The 19,073-nt window shown below is 44.5% G+C and overlaps 4 protein-coding genes across 9 annotated transcripts; 2 read left to right on the top strand and 2 right to left on the bottom strand.

The window, feature by feature from the left end:
* Positions 1 to 1,704: 1,704 nt before the first annotated feature.
* On the bottom strand, positions 1,705 to 4,135 carry LOC101786588. 2 transcript variants are annotated; one of them, XM_004966117.3, is made up of 2 exons: positions 3,970 to 4,135; positions 1,705 to 3,880 (listed from the first exon to the last, which is right to left on the bottom strand). In XM_004966117.3, the coding sequence occupies exon 2, from the start codon at positions 2,675 to 2,677 to the stop codon at positions 1,964 to 1,966; it is 714 nt and encodes a 237-aa protein (XP_004966174.1). In that variant the 5' UTR covers positions 2,678 to 3,880; positions 3,970 to 4,135; the 3' UTR covers positions 1,705 to 1,963. The 2 variants fall into 2 exon arrangements, with proteins under 2 accessions (XP_004966174.1, XP_004966175.1); XM_004966118.3 differs by having other exon boundaries at positions 1,705 to 2,719; positions 3,970 to 4,038.
* A 1,948-nt stretch (positions 4,136 to 6,083) lies between these two features.
* LOC101786192 (taxane 10-beta-hydroxylase) lies at positions 6,084 to 8,148 on the top strand. Its single transcript, XM_004966116.3, has 2 exons — positions 6,084 to 7,338; positions 7,451 to 8,148. Exons 1-2 carry the CDS (start codon positions 6,387 to 6,389, stop codon positions 7,945 to 7,947), a joined length of 1,449 nt encoding a protein of 482 aa, XP_004966173.1. The 5' UTR covers positions 6,084 to 6,386; the 3' UTR covers positions 7,948 to 8,148.
* Positions 8,149 to 10,555: 2,407 nt separating this feature from the next.
* LOC101784984 lies at positions 10,556 to 15,471 on the bottom strand. Of its 5 annotated transcripts, none has more exons than XM_004966113.4 (12): positions 14,868 to 15,471; positions 14,638 to 14,749; positions 14,080 to 14,163; positions 13,453 to 13,569; positions 13,171 to 13,365; positions 12,891 to 13,082; positions 12,312 to 12,796; positions 12,027 to 12,126; positions 11,818 to 11,877; positions 11,648 to 11,740; positions 11,448 to 11,567; positions 10,556 to 11,109 (listed from the first exon to the last, which is right to left on the bottom strand). In XM_004966113.4, the coding sequence occupies exons 1-12, from the start codon at positions 14,948 to 14,950 to the stop codon at positions 10,786 to 10,788; spliced, it is 1,965 nt and encodes a 654-aa protein (XP_004966170.1). In that variant the 5' UTR covers positions 14,951 to 15,471; the 3' UTR covers positions 10,556 to 10,785. The 5 variants fall into 5 exon arrangements, with proteins under 5 accessions (XP_004966170.1, XP_004966172.1, XP_022681588.1 ...); XM_004966115.3 differs by having other exon boundaries at positions 13,453 to 13,588; positions 14,868 to 14,883; XM_022825853.1 differs by having other exon boundaries at positions 11,818 to 11,820; positions 14,080 to 14,500; positions 14,868 to 14,882.
* A 2,044-nt stretch (positions 15,472 to 17,515) lies between these two features.
* On the top strand, positions 17,516 to 18,534 carry LOC101763675 (L10-interacting MYB domain-containing protein-like). The gene is made up of 3 exons (XM_012845473.2): positions 17,516 to 17,723; positions 17,788 to 17,822; positions 17,916 to 18,534. Exons 1-3 carry the CDS (start codon positions 17,516 to 17,518, stop codon positions 18,474 to 18,476), a joined length of 804 nt encoding a protein of 267 aa, XP_012700927.1. The 3' UTR covers positions 18,477 to 18,534.
* The last annotated feature ends 539 nt before the right edge of the window (positions 18,535 to 19,073 follow it).

The raw sequence follows: 19,073 nt of genomic DNA, 5'->3' as shown, positions 1-19,073 counted from the left end.
TTAAATTAAGGTTTCACCTGATGATTATCAGCATCATGCAATTCACGGCACTTCGTTTCTACCGAGTACTAACCAGAGTACCAGACTACTCATAGTCTTTCATGATTTAATTTACAAAGAAATTTCCGTCTTGAGGACGGCACTGGTACTGTGAAACACCAATTTCACTGGTGGATTGCCATGGACAGAATCACAGAAATGTGGGAGAGGCTGAGTTTCTGTCCCAGTGAAATATGCAGAGCTCTAGGAGCGGGAACTTTGCTCCTGCTCTGTGCAGGAACTGGTGGACCAGGGGAAGGTGAGCAGAGGCAGAACAGCAAGGCCACAGGCCCACAGCACGTTGTGGTGAATTTTTGTTAGTCCTGCTGCACACAAAATTGAGAGGTGACATGGTTCCCAATATCTCATGTATCTGGACTGAGTAGTTCAGTGGTTGTGTAGATCTAAAGATCTCAACGGAAAGGAGAAGAAAAAAAACTATGCTTCGTAGTCTTAAGTCTACTACTGTAGAGTTCTATTTATATAAACTGGTTGTTACCTGGACTGCAAATAACAAAATCAGGAGAGCTACCACTAGGATTTGGCCAGAGCCGCGATCATAGCTACACTAGAATGTTATAACACTGAAGAGAAGTTGCTGGGCAAGTATGGTCAGTTAGAGCCGGTCAACATCTTACTATTACTAATTAGAAGTTCTACGTGAAGCCACCTAGTATTCTAGTGGACATTCTAGAAAAAGAGAGAAATCATAGAAATTCTTTTTATTCTAGGTGGACATTCTAGAAAAAGAGAGAAATCCTAGAAATTCTTAAAAACAATCAGAAACATCTGGCCATCAATTTGGTGGAGTCTATTCATCCCTGGCAATAATAGTCCTTGGATCTATTATACTTTTTAACAAATTACTCACATTTACCATTATGAAAAATAGATTAAAGTAATCCCCAATTGTTGTGTTGGAATTACCCACCTATGCCATAAAGTTGGCTCAAATATTAATTATATATCTCCATGCATGAACGTGAGAGCTCTGTTAATCTACATGGTTATGTAGCACCTCAGCGGCAAACCCTATAGTCACCGATAGGCGATTGGGTCCATTGCTCGCAGATGCCATGCGCCCATGCCTCTGTTGCGGCCTCGCCTCACCTATGATAGCATTAAAATCGCAACTCATCTCCTTCAAATAGTCGACTTGAGATGTTCAAGTGTGGGGAGTTCACGCAAGCAAGCATAAACAATGAAGTGTCCTGGTGATCAGGAGGAGGTACGAAACAAAGGTCAATCGGGGATGTGTAGAAGTAACCTATTGGGATCTTCATCAGGCAAGTACATCACGGCGCTGTAGGTAACCTGAGAGGCTGAGACATATCACCGATCGGCAGCCCCGAACGATGGATTCGTCAGGCCAAAAAGGAGATCACAGAAGAAGGTTGGTGCCAAAATCAATCTCAGATTCATGTGACTGCAGCATCTGGCAGTCTAATGGTCTCATGATGAACAACTAACTCCTGCATCTAGATTCTGGGCAGCGGATCGGATCTGCATCATGATGGATTGCGCACTACTAGCTGCGGCCATGGACAAAATATGAGGAAGACGACCTTGAGCAAACGATCCAATGGCAGTGGATGCACATAGCCTATTTTGTGGCAGGTATGAACGAATGATCCAATGGCAGTGGACCTATACACCAAACATAGGGCTTCAATTTTACATGCATAAGGAATACAATTCTTACAAAATGTGGCAGGTATGAAACCTTGGGAAGCTAAAAATTGGAGTGGATTACAAGCGGATTTAACATAGCTCAAGAAAGGTTTGAAATAAACAAGTATTTAACACAAAATGAAAAAAAACACACACTGATAACCGAAATATATCAATTATTACAATATAGGAAAATGACGATAACAAACAAGGGAGAGCGAGCCAAGAGCCCGAATTAATATAAGCAGCTAGGTTACGGGGATACATTCTTATGCATTCTGCTTGAGCTGCTCACGGATTCTCCATAAAAAACGATAAGTAGTAAAGGCGCCAACACTGTGATCCCACATACGTAATCGAATGTGCAGTTGGCGGAGCCGGCAACAAACGCCCCCATCAAGCTCATTATGTCCAAGACTACGAGCATGTTGCAATAACGCATTCTTTCTCCATCGAAGAACTTTGGAACGGAAAGTGCAACGATGATGACCACTGATACCAGGAAGGACATGACGTTGAAGTAGTAGAATGCCTTATACCGATGGGGGTGTTTGCTAAGGAGAACAGGGCTGCCAGCAACATACCCATTGGTGGCATCATCAGCTTGCCACACGCCGCCAGGTGGGTTAAGCGCCGCGCTGTAAGTGATGGAGGCCGTCAGCGTAGCCAGCACCATCAACCAGCCCCGCTTCTCGTCCAACTCGTCGGTCTCCGACTTTGGGAATGCCTTGTATCTTTTTATGATTTCATCCACTGCTTCAGGAGAAAACTGGGTGACGGTGACCCCTCTTGCCCCTGCTTCTGCTGCTGATCTAGGCGGCGCCAGAACAACTTCACTAGTTATGATTCCATCGACTGCTTCAGGAGAAAACTGGGTGACGGTGACTTCTTGCTCCTGCTGCTGCTGGGGCGGCGCCAGAACTACCGACGAATCACTGGCTCCTGCAGGTACTTGCATGCCAGACATGATCAAATAATTCCGCCGGTTGGTTTCTTAAGTTATCAGTACCTGGCCATGATCAGAATAAATGAGAAAAACAACTAGTAAAACTTTATGGATATATGTAGTAGATTCCTTGCTCTCTAAAAGGTTAAAGTAAGTTTATTTCTTTTATACGAAGCAAATAAAATAAAACCTTTGCAGTTTGAATAACTGATTGAGATTAGTTTTGAAGTAATTATACTGATATAATTAGCATGGTGAAGGCACCTTTAATGTGGTGATTTGGGTTCATGGACTAATACGCCACTAAATGTTATGCCCAAGAACAAATATAGCTAGAAGCTCAGAGGGGAGAATAGGGGGGAAATCTGACTTATAGCCTAGCAATAGATCCAAATCTGATTAAATAAAGCAGTAAAAGGACTAACGAACCTTTTAGAAATATATAACCATATTTTTCCACCTGCAACTGAAAGGAAATGAAAGAAAAAGACGGCAAGAATCCACATGCCTTGCTAGCAGAATCATCTACGTACTTCTGCAGGCCAAATCTGGAAGATCGGGTAGGAGAACGAGGGGGCAACGGGCACATTGTCCGCGGCCAGACGGTTTACAGACCCGCACCCGCGAGGCAAAACCTGTACCTGTGCCTGTGCTAGCCGCCGTCACGGGCAAGAAGTTGTGCCCACGCGCATCACCCGCGGGCACATCCGTACCCGCCAGGCAACCAGCCGTCTGTCAGCCTTGGCCTGCCATCTGTCAGCCTACTACTGCTGAGGATGAAATGTTTGAACAAATACAAGGGCAAAAGTTGAACGAATGGTGTTTACTAGCCAACATCACGTATTATCTATTAATTATAAAGCATACTGATTTGAACCGCAGAAAGCAATCAAAGCATTAGGGCTACGTGATTCTCACTAGATAGACCATTTCTAAGAGGTACAGCAACTTTCAATCAACAGAACAATTGAAGACGAACACGAGCATGAAACTGAACAATAGCACACAAGCCTCGATACGGTTAGGTGAGACTAATATCCTTCGCAGAAGCATTCGGTCGAACAGGTTGCAGGCGTCTGCAAAGCTGCCCCATCCCAACAGGCGGAAAGTCGGAAACACCTCCACGGCGCGGAAGCAGCAGCCGATTTGCGGTGAGGAGGAACACCCCGGCGCAGAGGCGGACTCATGGCTTACGGCAGGCCAAGGCTGACAGACGGGTGGGATCTAAAGAGTGACATAGTGTAGTTCATGGATCTATCATTCATTCATTCTACTGAACGCTGCCTACTAAATAGAGAAGGAAGAAGACTGACCAGCGGCTTGGGGCGGCGATGGGGGTACCGGGCGTCGGGACTCGGGCGGCGGGCGGTGGAGCGGGCGGCAGAGAGGTGGCGGCGGGGAGGTGGGCGGGCGAAGAGGTGGCGGCGGGGAGGTGGCGGCGGCCGCCTGGTGCGCGGGGTGCGGGAGCGGCCGAGCGGGACTGCGGGAGGGTTAGGATCGGAGGAACCCTAGTAATCGATTATATCTATATTTGTACAGGGTTGACATGTCACGGGTTCCTAGGCACGAGTAAGCTACTAAAGTTTAGATACTAATTAGGCGTATTAAATATAGACTAATTACAAAATCAATTGCACAGATGGAGGCTAATTCACGAGAGAAATTTATTAAACCTAATTAATTCATGATTTCACATTGTCAAATCATGGACTAATTAGGATTAATAGATTCGTATCGAGAATTAGCCTTGTAATTGATTTTATAATTAGCTCATGTTTAGTCCTCCTAATTAGTATCTAAACAATGTGACAGGGATTAAACTTTAGCCTGTGGAATCAAACACTCCCTAATTTTTTACCCACAGGCACAAACTCAAACATGCACCCGTACCCGTGAATACAAAATAGCACCCGTATTCTTGCCCTACCGAGTTTTTACCCGCGGGCACACGGGTAATTTATACCCGTTGCACATCCATATGAGGGAGCGTAGTGGGAGCAGAGGAGATGACCGGACCACCGGTGGTGAGGACGGATTGGAATCGGAGGCCGCAGGCAGGCGGCGGATGGGGCGGCGCGGAGGCAGCGAACGGATGGGGCTTCGGACTCGGGGAGGTGGTGGTGCCGTGGCGGTGACTGGTAATGGCTGGGCACCGGAGAGGACTGCTGTGACAGTGAGAACCGAGGAGTCGGCGGTGGTGGCCTGGTGGGGGAGCTTGGCACCATTTTCTGTCGAGAAACTTTCGGCTACTCGGTTGTGGTGGGACTGTGGGAGTCATGCTTGGCAAGGCCCATCAGCATCTTCCACCAGCGCTGCACTCGAGGGGCGACGCTCACTCTGGGGTGAAGTTCACTTACAGCAAGCCGTCAGGGAGCTCACACACCATCAAGAACATACAGGAACGTTGTTAAACAGGTCCATCACATTTGGTTGGAAGGAAAAACATAGGAACATACAGGAAGGATACTATATTAGTGCCTCGGTTCCATATAAGTAAGCAAACATGGTTTGAGTTGTTAGTTGTAAAGGTCTTTTTTTTCCAGATGTGCCTGGTCACCTGCTGTACTCGCAATTGGAACTAACGAAAGTAGGAAACACATGTTGCATGGTTCATGATCATGAATCTATTAGTATATGTTTGTGAAGTGGTTGTGCATGGTTTGTGGGTGCTATTCTTATCATGGCTAGTAATGTGTGCCATCATCTGATCATCTACTTCAGCAAAATGTTGTTTGACAAATGCGTCACCTCGTGAGCTGCAAGGTGCAGACTACAGATGAAGCATATGCAGCATGTAAAATATGTAGTGGACTTTTTTCATTCACCACCGAAATTCGCGAATTTCGGCGAATTTGTTTAGAGTCTTGACCAAAACATATGATTTTTTAAAGTCTTTATATGTAAAACAAATGATTAGCATGTCTTATGGCTATACATCTATTACGTTGGAGAATATGCAACACAAACAATGAAAATATCATGCATAATGCATAGGTGTAATAGTAATTTCAGGCTTTTTTTTTTGGTCACCATCAAAATTACCCAAATTCATGAAATTTTGTTGAAATTTCATCGAAATTCGAAACCTTCCGAGAGCGCATATCTCATTCGCACCCATGCTTCTTTCTTCAAACTATATTCGATAACAGTAGTGCTTGTCTACTGATTTTCCGACCCTTCACCTTTTCTTTGTCTTAAATAGCACATATCTTGCATCTGCATTTGTTTTTTTTTAAAAATAGAGCACACATCTTTCTTAAATAGAGCACGCATCATGCTGATATTAGATTATGCTCTATTGGTTTTTTCAAGAAGTCTGTTATAGGCGCCCCTCCATTTCGGTGTCCCATACTCCCATCTAGCAACGGTCTAGTGAAAGGAACACTTCACTGCCATTTCCAGCAGCTTGCCTATCTAGAGGTTGTCTTCACTATTTTTCATCGTCCTGTATTCTTGTTGACCTTTATGTCGTTCTCAGTCAGACGACTGCCAATACATGAATTAGGGAAAATTGTCTAGTTGCTGACTGATTCATCTTGTCCGTATTCCAATGGTTTCCAACTTTCAGCAACAAGGTATCACCCAGAAACAATCTTAAATTATTCCTCCATCAATTCCAACAATCAAATGATGAAAAGTTGGGGTGGACTTTTGCAGCCACTACTGAAAATCTGGACCTTTGCAGCACAGACAGTAAGGAAAAACTAGTGCAAATATCTTGATCGAAGCAATGGATGCTACTCCGGCGATGTTGGCGGCTGCAGTCGCCATCCTCGCCGTTGTTGCATCGCTCCCACTAGTACTGCTCCGCCTCCTCTCTGCCAGCGCCGGCGGCAAGAAGACACAGCCCCCGCTGCCTCCCGGTTCGTTCAGTCTACCTTTCATCGGGCAGACGCTAAGCCTGGTCCGCGCCCTCCGCGCCAACACCGCCGACGACTGGCTCCGGCGCTGCGTGGCCGCGTACGGCCCCGTGTCGCGTCTGTCCCTCTTCGGCTGCCCGACGGCCTTCCTCGTCGGCTCCGCCGCCAACAAGTTCATCTTCTCCAGTGCCGCGGTGACCGCCAAGACCCCCGAGTCCCTCGCCCGGATGGTCGGCCGCAGGACGATCCGGGACGTGGTCGGCGACGAGCACCGCCGCGTCAGGGCCATGATGGTGCAGTTCCTCAGGGTGGACGCCGTCAAGAGGTACGTCGCCGGCATGGACGGCGAGGTCCGGCGCCACCTCGACGCGGAGTGGCGCGGCCGCGGCGCCGTGGCCGTGATGCCGTCGATGAAGCTGCTGACCTTCGACATCATGAGCACCACCATCTTCGGCCTGGGGAGGGACGCCGCCGTCCGGCGGGAGCTGTGGACGGAGTTCCAGCAGCTGCTGAGGGGCATCTGGGCGGTCCCGGTCAACCTGCCCTTCACCAGCTACAGCCGCTGCCTCGCCGCGAGCCGGCGCGGGCGGCGCGCCGTCGCCGGGGTCATCCAGGAGAGGAGGGCCAGGCTGGAGCGCGGGGAGAGCTCGCCGTCCGACGACGTGGTCACGCTCATGCTCGTGGAGGGCCTGCACGACGAGGAGATCATCGACAACGTCATGTTCCTCATGGTCGCCGCGCACGACACCACCGCCGCCCTCCTCACCTTCCTCATCCGGCAGCTCGAGTTCGACAAAGACACCTATGAAAAAGTTGTCCAGGGTATATGATTATTCTCGCAGCCTTGATCATAAGCTAGCCTCCATCCATAACATTCATCCTGGTGGCTTTTCCTAATCCATGGACGGTGGAAATTTGGAACTTATTTGATCAGAGCAAGAAGAGATCGCGCGGAGCAAGGCGCCCGGTGAGGCTCTGTCGTGGGAGGACCTGACCAGGATGAGGTACACCTGGGCGGCGGCGATGGAGACGCTGCGGATGGTCCCTCCGGTGTTCAGCATGATGAGGAAGACGGTCGCCGACGTCGAGTACGGCGGCTACCTCATACCCAAAGGCTGGCAGGTGATCCACGCGGCCAACATGACTCAGTGGGACCCGGCCATCTTCCCGGAGCCCGGCAGGTTCGAGCCGGCGCGGTTCGAGAGCCCAGCGGCGGCGGTGCCGCCCTTCGCCTTCGTGCCGTTCGGCGGCGGCGCGCGCGTCTGCCCCGGGAACGAGTTCGCCAGGGTGGAGACGCTGGTGACCGTGCACTACATCGTGACGCGCTTCAGGTGGAAGCTCGCCGCCGGCTGCGACCGCAACTTCTCCAGGTTCCCGCTGCCGTACCCGTCTCAGGGCCTGCTCATCGACATCGAGCCGATTCAGAAATGAATGCTAGATTGCATGCAGTTTCAGCTCGAGAAATCCGTGCGCGCAGAAGCACCATACACCTTGAGAAAGTTCAGTATTCAGTAGCAGCTGTAGTTCAGTTGGATTGATGTACATGCAGGATTACTGGTTGTGAATTTCTAGCATAATTTTGTGTTGCTTGGCAGTAATTAACTAATTAAGTCAGTAACCTGCTCTATCTTATCTTACCATTACCAATTAGAGGCTCTTTTGAAGCCTCCACATGAAGCCACATAAAAATCTTAGGTGGACACTCTAGAAGAAGAGAGAATCCTAGAAATTGTCTAAAAAAACATCTTACCATCAATATGGTAGGCTAATCATCAAAGCATTTGGATTTATTACATTTTTTTAACAAAATTACCCACCTATGCTATTATAAAAATAACCTAAAGTAACCTCAAAATTTATATCTAAATTACCCACCTCTACCATTATATAAAATAAACTAAAGTAACCCCTCATCTTCATCTAAATTACCCACCTCTTCCGTTATACAAAAAAATTAAAGTTACCCCTAATCTTCACCTAAATTACCAACTTATGCTTATTCTAATAAAATTAAAATAATATCTTAGATTTGCGTCTAAAATTGCGCATCACTAACATTATAAAAAAGTAATATAAAGTAACCCCTTAAATTTGCAATTAAATTACTCACATATACCATTATTAAAAATAACATGAGATAACCCTAAATTTGAATCCAAATCACATTCACTAAAAATATACCCAAAGTTACATAAATATATAATTCTAAATTGTTTATTTCTTATACACTTTGTATAGAAAATAATAATGAAGAATATACACATTAGTGTGTTACAAATTACCCACATATGCCATTATTAAAAGTAATATGAGGTAATCTTAAATTTGAATCCAAAAAACTATCACTAAAAGTACACCCAAGGTACACAAATATATGATTTTAAATTATCTATTTCTTATATTGTTGGTATATAGAATAATCATTAAGGATATAGCACGATGTGTGTCACCATTTATAAATGTATCGAGCAAGTGATGAGAATATAAATTTCAATGCTCAAAGCAGAAAGTCCAAATTACTCCCCTTAAGTATAGATAAAGTCCAGAAAATCCCTTAAACTATTTCTTGGTTCATTTAACCCCCTAATATATTCCCTAACACAATTTGTTATTTTTGTTTCTCCATACACAAGCAGAGTTTTAAGTTAAAATTTTGGAAGATGATAATAACACATGTTAGAAAATTGATCATGAATTTTTTTATCATTATTTTGATAGAGTATGATATTTAATAATAGATAAATTCTAAGGATATAAAATTATACAAAAAATAATGATGAAAAATTCATAGTATATTTTTTGATATACATTGTAGTGTCCACTGCCACCCTGCAAAAATTTAAATTGATATTCAACTTGTGTATGGAGAAACAAAAAGGACAAATTGTGTGGGGTAAATTGAACTAAATAGCATAGTCTAGGGGTATATCGAACCAAAGAATACTTTAGGGGATTATTTGGACTTCAACCGTACTTGAGGGTAGTAATTCGGACTTTTTTCATGTTAAAAATATAGCTCAAACTTAGAGTCCATTAAATAAATTCAAGCGCATACCTAAAATCCAAAGTGAAAAAAGGAAAAAAAAATATTAATATGGATGAAAATTTATAGAGTAATTGCTAACTGAGATCTATCACAATTGGATGAAGATAGTAACAAATATGTATCTATATGAGTATTGTGTTAGAATATTTAACAAAATTTGCTTGTTAGGTGTGTGCCCTCATTTTTTTTCATGGAGAATCCGCATTAATTCTCACAAGATGCGCTAGGAACAAAAATAAATCATAGAAATTCTCAAAAAATCAGAAATATTCGAGCATCAATCCTGTAGACTCTTATAATCATAGACATTTTTCTACTATGATTTCTAAAACAATTACACACCATTATCATGATGAAAATATTCTGAATTAAATCTATAAACCTATATCTAAATTACTAACTCTGTCATTATAAAAAATAATGAAAATAACCTCCATAATCTTTATATAAATTATCCACACATGTCATTATTAAAAATAATTTAAAATATTCTTGTAAATTTGTATCTAAATTACCCACGTATATCTTGCATGTTCATTATACATAAATATCTTTAAAACCTATTTATGACATTATTAATATAATAATAATAATAATAATAATAATAATAATAATAATAATAATAATAATAATAATAAGTTAAGGTATATATGCATGATGGGTGTCATCATGTAGACCATTTATACATGCATGAGAGGAAGCGATAGATGATAAATACAATATATGATAAAAAAGTGAAAATGATATGAATGTGAGTGAAAAATGTGTAGAATAACTACTAATTAAAAATCAATCACAAGAACAAAGATAAGTACACATATTGTATAGTATATTAAATATACGAGAGACCTAGGTAAATAATTTTAATTAGTAGCTAGGAGTCTAATTTTAAAATAACTTTCTAATGCAATAGCTCTTAAATTTATTAGCCCTAGCCCGTGCGGGAGCACGAGTTGATAGACTAGTGTATATATAATCAATGTTACAGTTATATACCGAATAACATTATATTTAAAACTAGTCGCACAAATGCAATAGCAGTTGGCTAATTTGTACTTTGTACTTTGTAGTAGCACTTAACTGAACTTTAGTACTATACATACAGAGAAAAATCATAATCACCCCCAAAATTTACAAAATGTACAACTGTTAATCTTTTCATTCTTCACTATGTCAAAATGCTCACTCTAGTTAATTCCTGCATATAAGCAATGCAGCCTGTTTCATTTCTGGCATCTAATGTTATCGGACAAGAATAGGTACCGGAATCTTGAATCGAATGGGATAACGCTAAAACTGCGCACTCCAAGGAGGCGCTGCTTGTGTGAAGATGAAGTATCTTGGATTGCAGCGACTTGTTCTAGTGTTAGATGACGACAGATCCAATCGGCAAGCAGAGAGTCCTCTACAATGCCTTTGGCATAGCTCTGCAGTAGCTTTGGGACTATAAGCTCTCCTTTGTAATTTATACCAACTGATGCTCGGATGTAGTCTCTTATTGATTCTTGAAGCTCCTGTCGAATATTCGCAGCAGAGAAAATACGTACCTGGTGATAGTAACTATCGACTTGTTATTTCCAAAACTCATAGCAAGAAGTCAAGAATACAGTTTAAATATCATGATAAATTTAATATGAGAACTGTAACTTGAATTTCGTGTTTCTTGAAAGTAGATGATACTTCATAGATCCATGCTCAGTTATTTTTAAAGCATATAATACTAAAAGCTAAGAAAAGTTGAAACTAAAGCGTTCGAAGCATTTCTTCTAGCATGGTCTCAAAAAAATAAAAACCGTTCTGCTAGCATGGTAAACACATAGTATGGCAAATTATGCTACTAAATTTTGTTTCTGCAACAGAGTTTCATTATAACTCCTTCACTTACCGCAGGTGAAGAGAACATCCCACAACAGAGTGCAAAGAGTATAAGGGGTTCAGTATTATCGATTGAATATCTTTTGAGCTTCTCTGAAGTTTTAAATTTGTGAAGGGCCAACATCAAGGACTGAAAAGGAGGAAAATAGTAAGATACATTTGATATGTACAATAAATAGATGGACCTGTAAATGAGGAACTGAGTTATACTAGTTGTGGTCGATGCACTGGAGTTTTCATCTTCAGAATCACAAACTCTATTTCAGCTGCACTGACAGACTGCCCACCGACTGTGTAACAGGCCTGCAACATTATCTCTAGTTGGTTAAACATAAGCCCAAACTCCAGTGCAAACTAAATCAAAGAGATATTAATCGAACCTTCTGCATCAGTGTGAAAAGCTTGATGTCATTTTCAGGTACACCATATGCCAAATATGCCTGGTAAAGTTCAAGTAAGCAAAGAACAACATACAGGATGCATACTTTTTTTTTGCCAAAAAGGAACAAAAGAAATTATCATCTTCTATGTCTAAACAAATAAATTAGGGACAATCCTTAAAAATGAGCATAAAAATTATCATACTTACATGCATTATCAGTGCATTGTACAGGTTAATCCAAAATGCTAATCGTTCATCACAGTCCATACAAGTTGGGTCAACCTTGGATAGTTGCTCCACAAGAAATCTGCAAAAGGTGAATGCCAGAAACAGTTACGAGCACTTAATTGTAATTTTTTCTCACTTATGTAATAATGCCTTACATCATATTGCTTCATTGTTGCTCTGGTTGTTCTAATTTTTACCAGATCATTTTGCAAATATGTATTGTGTCAATAATTAATAGCTGAAGGCAAGTGCTTAAATGGAAACCTGAACTTTTTCAGAGCTCCAGATGCATATTCAAGTTGTTCATTGCCAATATACATCCAAGACACTTCAGCTACTGAACAATAGCTTCCAATGTCTCTCCGGGCTTCCTTTCCATTAACGTTGTATGGGTCGAAGTTTCTAACTTCATCAGTAATACCATCATCGTGGTGCAAGTCAACTGAAGGACTGCGCAACACTGAGGCTATTACAGATGAATCCGACAAAGACGTCAATGTTGAACCAGATAGACGTTCTGCTGATGAAGATGAATTAGCAAAAGTCGCCTCTGGTGATATCTTGGAAGATGCAGATAAATGAAGGAAGATATCTTTCATGGAGCGCACCATCTCTTCAGATAGCTGATTTGGATTATTCCATACATTTTCTCTCATGCTGTTTTTCTTCAAATTGGATTGGCTAAATGGTAGTGCATCTATCTTCTGATCTTCTTTGCTTTCTTTTTCAATAGAGCATGCCTCTTGCATCTGCAGAACACAATAAGATTTTGCTTCACTGAAAGCTTAATTTTCATAGGTACCAACTACCAAGATGTGTAAAACTGAGAATGTAACTGCAGACCTCTTCATTACGGTGTTCCAACAGTCCAGTTAAAGAAACATCTTGGTGCTTTTCTAGCAGCCTATTTAGAGATACCCGCTCTCTATCTTCAGTGTCTTTTTCACCATCCTGTTTATCTTCAGGTTCAGTAGAAACATCTTCTTCCACTGAGTGATAATCACTGAATCCCAAATCTCTTAACATTGATACGTGCTTAGAAAAGTAACAAGGAAACAGTGACTAATTGCATAATAAAAAAGCGCACCTTCAAAATTAGATTAAAACTATGAAGATAACTTACTTCTTCCTCTGTGAAATTGCAAGCTGTGGAGGGTTGGCAATCTGATGGTATAGGTAGCAAGCATCCTGGGTTATTCTCTGCAAGTAGCCTTTCATTCCTTGCGTGACATAACTGGTAATGCAGGTGATTTAGATCCTCTTCAAGCTTTGTGATAGCGATCTCCAAAGAGGCTATGCTAATTAATAGCTCATGTGCCTTTAAAAAGGAGAGGATATCATGAGATTACGGGGTCCATAATGAATGTCAGGAACAAATAGATACATTAAAATCTAAAGTGTGCACCTTGTCTGGAAGCTTTATAGAAGACTTTAGTATCAGTGCGGCGTTATAAGTAATGGCATCTGCCAATGCCAGATGCAAGTCAACCTCTTCTTGAAGTTGCCTTTGCAATTTCTTAACCTGTACAGGTATGTCAGGACTAGAGTATTACACTTAGTACTCGATCACATCTGGGAATATTTGCTTTTGTTCTTTTAATCTGCACAGTTTTTCTCCTGTCTCAGAAGCTACAAATTATTCACGGAGAACTGCTCGAAATCAGTTTCTGGCATAAACATAGTATACTTGGAACAAATTGTACACATTCCCTGTGACGTGTCTAACATGCGTGTCATGAAAAAACAAAAGAAAATGCACATAAGTTTACCAAACTTGAATTAATATGAATTTACAGGGAACAAATTTTAGATACTGGATTTCATCAGAGGTTCATGAGCAATTTTCTTTTCAGTGAACCACTGGAAATGCCCACGGCCAATAGCAGCCAGTGGCATCGGTAACTGCTTCCATCTAACAGGAACAGTCGAACAGAGCTACTCGAAACAAGCGAAATTCATTCAACTTAAAACCACAATCTACAAAATTCAAAATTGTAGAGTTTATGAACCAAGAAAGTAGAAAGGCACTCACTTCCTGCTCCAGCTGAGACCGGTACTGCCGCATGCTGCACCTTCTCGCCCCTTCCCTCTTGCCACTGCCAGTGCTGGTATCATCCTGCAAAGGGAACACAAACACCAGATCAGAGCTGCCATCAGGGTTCAGACACCACCTGAAACAGTCTTGGAACCAAGAAACAAGCACGCCATTGGAGCATAGCCTAAGGATACAGCCGAGACAGGGGGGAAACCATCCATGCCCCATTGCCCCTGCACTGCATGCGACAAGGGCAGCGAAGAAGTAGGCAAATAGAGAAGGGGAAAGTGACATTTCATCATCTGGGCCCCTCGAACACGGAACGCGAGAGGGCAGCTTGTCTGAAGCTGATGCCGCCTTACTACCCTGCCCGATGCAGGACAGGATGCACAAGACTACACGGGCACACGGCGCATTCCTGTCGAATTCAGAATTTTTGAAGCGAAAAATCCTCGAACGATGAACCGAAATGGCACAGAAATTGTGGTACTGGAGTCGAAAGAGATTCTTGAGGAAGAGAGTAATGATCATCAAGGAAAGGAGAAAAGAACCAACCCCAGAGCAGCTCGCCGTCGCGTCGCCGCTCGCCGCGCGCGCCGAACCGCCGGACTTCCTCCCGCCACCACCGCCGGCCATCCTCCGCACCGCCCTCTGGATCGAGCCCCCCCTGCACACGAGCAGACCAAGAGAAAAGAGCCAACTTTGAGCAAGACTCCAAGACCTGATGAAGCACACTCGCAAATTGCAAGAGACAGAGCAGAGCCGGAGAGAGAGGAGAGGCTGACAGGGTCACGGAGCGCATCTTGTCGGACGCCGCGGCCGCGGCTGCTGCGGCGGCCAGCGCGTCCTCCGCGCGCACGCACAGCATCCAACCCGCCCCCAATTCTTTACTCCGGCGCCGTACACCTCCGCCACTAAACAAACCCGCCCGCCCAGGCGGCCGGAGACACCGCAAACGACAAGGCCTCCGCCGCCGCCGCCGGAGCCGCAGCGCGTATGCGCGGCACGCGCAGCACAGCACGACACCACTGCGCGCGTGGGCGGAGGAGGAGGAGCTTCTTCCGCAGTGTGCTACCGCAACCAGTGTAGAAGAGAAGCAGCTCGTGATGGCAAGCGAGGGAGAAGGGTGGCTACGCTATGATGGCCGCCATGACTAGCTCCATCCACACCGAGCAGCTAGGGGCGATGGGCCGTGGCGGTCAGACCCACGCCATTGACGCCACACCTGTCGCTTCGCTGCGGCAATAATTGCGGTGCCGGCCCCCGGGACCTGGCGACGCAGGACGGCGTGCCGTGAAAAGGGGGCAGCGGAGTCCCGGAGTGGTAGCTCAGGTTGGTCGGTTCTTGTTCGCGCGTGGGCGGCGGGGCCCCCAGCGCAGCGAGAGGGGGAGTGGCCGGCCGGGGACGGGGAGTGAAGAGGGCGCGGGTGGGTTGGGTGGAGTTGGTGAGCCAGGGGAGCACCGGAGCACCGTACCGGAGGCTTCGGCGGCTTGCGCTTCAACTCTCCAGGTGGGCCGGGAAGACGTCGTCAGGAGGAGAGGACGCCATGTTTTTTTTTTCTTTTTGCTAGAAGAAAAGAAAAGGAATTGCTGCGGCATGCTGCATCCGCGTGAAACTTTCCGCTCCAGCTTTCACTTTCAGTTTCAGTAACCGCCATGGATCCTTTCTTTTCTTTCTCTCTGAGCTGCGGCAGATCATCGGAGGATAAGTGAGTAGTAGATCGTGATTCGTGATGGCTCTCTGATTCCGGATCTCGTGTCGTGCGCATGAAACTTCCGAGGTAAGTGACGTCCGTGCCACGCCATCCGGGGTGGCTCGCTCGTCACTCCAGGATCGGGATCTCCGCCGGGAGCGGAGCGGAGCTGAGCTTGCGCAGAGTGGGCAGCGACAGCTGCAGGCTTTCGCCTGCGTCTTCCTCCCGTTGGTCTCCTGCATCAAAAGGTGAGCCGTCTGTTATTTTGCCATATCCACTCTAGCTCTCCTAGGTCAAGGCCAGCGTGTTCGTGCTTTGTGACAGTCAGTGAGTGAGAGTGACAGTGGTCGTCAGTTTGTTACTCTGCCCAGTCTGCCTCCACTTCCACTCCATATGCTCATTTAGGGGTGTTTGGCACAGCTCCACTCCGTAACTCCAGCGACTCCAGCAAAAAAATCAGCCAAACACGTCAACTCCAAAACTTCATGGAGCTACCAACTTCATGGAGCTGTAGTGCAATTGGGGCTGGAGTTTTAGAGCACCCCTTTGCTGCTCCAAAACGTCCTCTTTTGAACCTCCTCGTGGAGTTGGTAATTACCCACCACTGCCACTGATTACACAAACATAACGTTTCATTCTTTCTTGCCTCGCGCCTCTGTTCCTTCTTCATTCTCGCGTGAGTACTCGCCCGGCCGCGCCTGTACATGCGCTGGCGGCTAGGGTTGCGCCGAGCTGCGCCGCCGCCGTAGCCCCTGCCGGCGGCCGGAGCCTCGCCGTCCGCCCCCGCCGTAGGTCGGCCGAGCCCCGCTGCCAGCTGCCCTAGCCCCGCCTGGCCGCCTACCTCCGCCTCCCGCCGCATCTGGACACGCCCCGCCGCCGGGCGTCGCGCCCTGCCGCCGAAGGGCGCCGCCGGCCGCAGTTCCCCGCCGCCGAAGCCCCGACGCCGTCGAATCGCCACCGATGCCGAAGCCCGACGCCGGCCGTCTCACCCCGCCGCTGAAGCCCGACGCCGGCCGGCTCGCCCCGGCGCCGAAGCCCCTGCGCCGGCCGCGGCACCCCGCCGAAGGCCGGAGCGGCCCGCCGCTGAAGATTTCTGTCGGTCCCCTGTTCAAAGGTATTTCCCTTTGGCTCAAGATTTCTGATTTTCTGGTAACAGTTCATGTTCATGTATTTGGTACACCACAATTGTATACTTGATTGGACATCGAGGAAAATGTAAATTAAGCGCAATGGAAATGTAAGAATTGTTAAGAATTGTTGTTTGAATGGGTCTATGTGCTTCTTGGTGTGCTGCTGTTCCATTTCCTGTTTATATGGGTTTTCATACTCAGGCTTGCTAACGGTTACCTGTTCTATCTGTGATATCGAGTACTTGATACTCACTTCTGGCTGTAGTGTATCTGGAAGTTAAATGACATACAAATTTTAATTAGCTGCACCATGAGTTCGCTTTCCTCACAGAAGCAGCCCATTGTAATCTGTAGAACTATTATTGTGCTTTTAGGGTAGTACCGGTAGATATTAGTACCATGAGTTCAAAAATTCCACAAGCAAATAGTACTGTTAGATATACTACTGTTATTGTGCTTTTGCACAATTCTCAAACTTGATTGATAGAGGTGTTTAGCTAGAGGAAAAGGCTGTAAACTGGGGCAGTTCAAACTTGATTAATCGGTGATATATTTGTTGCAAAATGTTGTAGATTAATGGTTTCTAATATGACATTTGTGAGTTGGATAGATGCCTGAAATTGATTGGAACTCGGAGAACACTCGGGTGTTGTGTATGTTATTTGCCGAACAAGTTGGAAAAGGAAATCGGCCCAACACACACTTGAATGCACTTGGGTATGCTGAGGTTGAGAAAGGGTTCAAAGAAAGGGCTGGAATAATGGTTACGAAGGCTCAGATCAAGAACAAATGGGACAAGTTAAAGGAAGATTTTCAAGGTATGGAAGAAACTAATGCTGAGGCAAATAGGGACTGGTTGGGATCCTATAAAGAAGACTATAGCTATGGATGACGAATGGTGGAAAAAAGCTAGAGCTGTAAGTTGGTTCAATTTTGATGATATATTTGTTTTGCATATGTCGATTATGTTGGTAATACTTATAATAATACTATTATTTTTCTTATTTTAGGAAATTCCGGGTTGTGGAAAGTTCAAAAAGAAGGGTCTTGAGAATGAAGATGAATTAGCCAAGTGTTTTTCTAACATTACTACTATTGGTATTGATCATTGGTCTCCTCATGTTGTGAATGTTGAAGCACCAAAAAATGTTGATGAGACACAAGATGAGGAAATCAATTGTGAGCCGCAGGATGATGAATTCATTCCGGATACACAAGAGGAGGATATTGGTATTACTCCTCCACCTGCGAGTGGCAAAAGATTGGCAAGGTCTATTGATAGAAGTGGTAAGAAGGCGAAGTCTGGAAATGCACTCCTAATTCAGGAAGCAGTAACAAGTATGGCAAGTTCAGCCAATGAATATGTTTCTAAGAGACATGGAAAATATTCTATTGATGAAGTGATGGAGGTTGTGATTGCTTGTGGGGCTGGCTATGATAGCAATGAACATTACATGGCGTCTGAACTGTTTGTGAAGAAGGAGCAAAGGGAGATGTTCATGACCTTGCCTACTAATGAGATTAGGTTCAATTGGCTTAGGAGGAAGTACAAGGATAAATATGAAAAGTAGAAATTGGCTTAGTGAGAGTGATATCATTTATGTATGCTACTATTTTATTTTTGTCGCATGTGTGGTACATTTTATTTTATTGCATTTTATTTATGTGTGACAATTGTATCTTACATTTCGTTTATGTCAATGTTCACAGATGTCTTCAAGTGAGTCTGATGAATCTAGTGAGTCTGATGGTGAATTTTTTTAATATGGTTGAGAGCTGTGGTAAGCTAGCACAAAGTTATCATGACTCATATATGGATAAGGCACCGCCGAGGTTTGTGTTTTCACAACAAAGTGGAATGGGATGGCTGATGGAGACAGTAAACACTCCAGGGGAGTGCCACCGAATGCTTCGGATGAATGAGGTTATTTTTCAAGATCTTCATGATGTGTTGGTTGAGAGGTACGGATTAAAACCATCAAAGCACGTGAATACTTGTGAAATGTTGGCCATTTTCCTATTCACATGTGGTGGGTGTGAGTCAAATAGAAGAGTACAAAATAAGTTCAAACACTCAGGTGAAACCATTAGTAGAAAATTTCATGAAGTTCTAGATTGTGTGGTTGCCATGGCACAAGATTTCTTGAGACCAACAGATCCTAATTTTC

This window comes from Setaria italica, chromosome IV (genome assembly GCF_000263155.2).
Source record: "Setaria italica strain Yugu1 chromosome IV, Setaria_italica_v2.0, whole genome shotgun sequence".
Classification (NCBI taxonomy): domain Eukaryota; kingdom Viridiplantae; phylum Streptophyta; class Magnoliopsida; order Poales; family Poaceae; genus Setaria; species Setaria italica.
Note: the sequence above shows the minus strand (reverse complement) of the source record. Positions and strands in the feature narration are given on the sequence as shown.

Excerpts from the sequence above, each read along its gene's own strand:
- LOC101786588 (XM_004966117.3), bottom strand. The coding sequence starts at position 2,677 with ATGTCTGGCATGCAAGTACCTGCAGGAGCCAGTGATTCGTCGGTAGTT.
- LOC101786192 (XM_004966116.3), top strand. The coding sequence starts at position 6,387 with ATGGATGCTACTCCGGCGATGTTGGCGGCTGCAGTCGCCATCCTCGCC. Across the intron at positions 7,339-7,450 it reads CTATGAAAAAGTTGTCCAGG|AGCAAGAAGAGATCGCGCGG; the intron begins GTATATGATTAT and ends TTATTTGATCAG.
- LOC101763675 (XM_012845473.2), top strand. The coding sequence starts at position 17,516 with ATGCCTGAAATTGATTGGAACTCGGAGAACACTCGGGTGTTGTGTATG. Across the intron at positions 17,724-17,787 it reads GTTAAAGGAAGATTTTCAAG|CTATGGATGACGAATGGTGG; the intron begins GTATGGAAGAAA and ends AGAAGACTATAG. Across the intron at positions 17,823-17,915 it reads GGTGGAAAAAAGCTAGAGCT|GAAATTCCGGGTTGTGGAAA; the intron begins GTAAGTTGGTTC and ends TTCTTATTTTAG.
- LOC101784984 (XM_004966112.4), bottom strand. The coding sequence starts at position 14,376 with ATGTCACTTTCCCCTTCTCTATTTGCCTACTTCTTCGCTGCCCTTGTC. Across the intron at positions 11,741-11,817 it reads TTTTCACACTGATGCAGAAG|GCCTGTTACACAGTCGGTGG; the intron begins GTTCGATTAATA and ends ATAATGTTGCAG. Across the intron at positions 11,110-11,447 it reads GGATGTTCTCTTCACCTGCG|GTACGTATTTTCTCTGCTGC; the intron begins GTAAGTGAAGGA and ends TACTATCACCAG.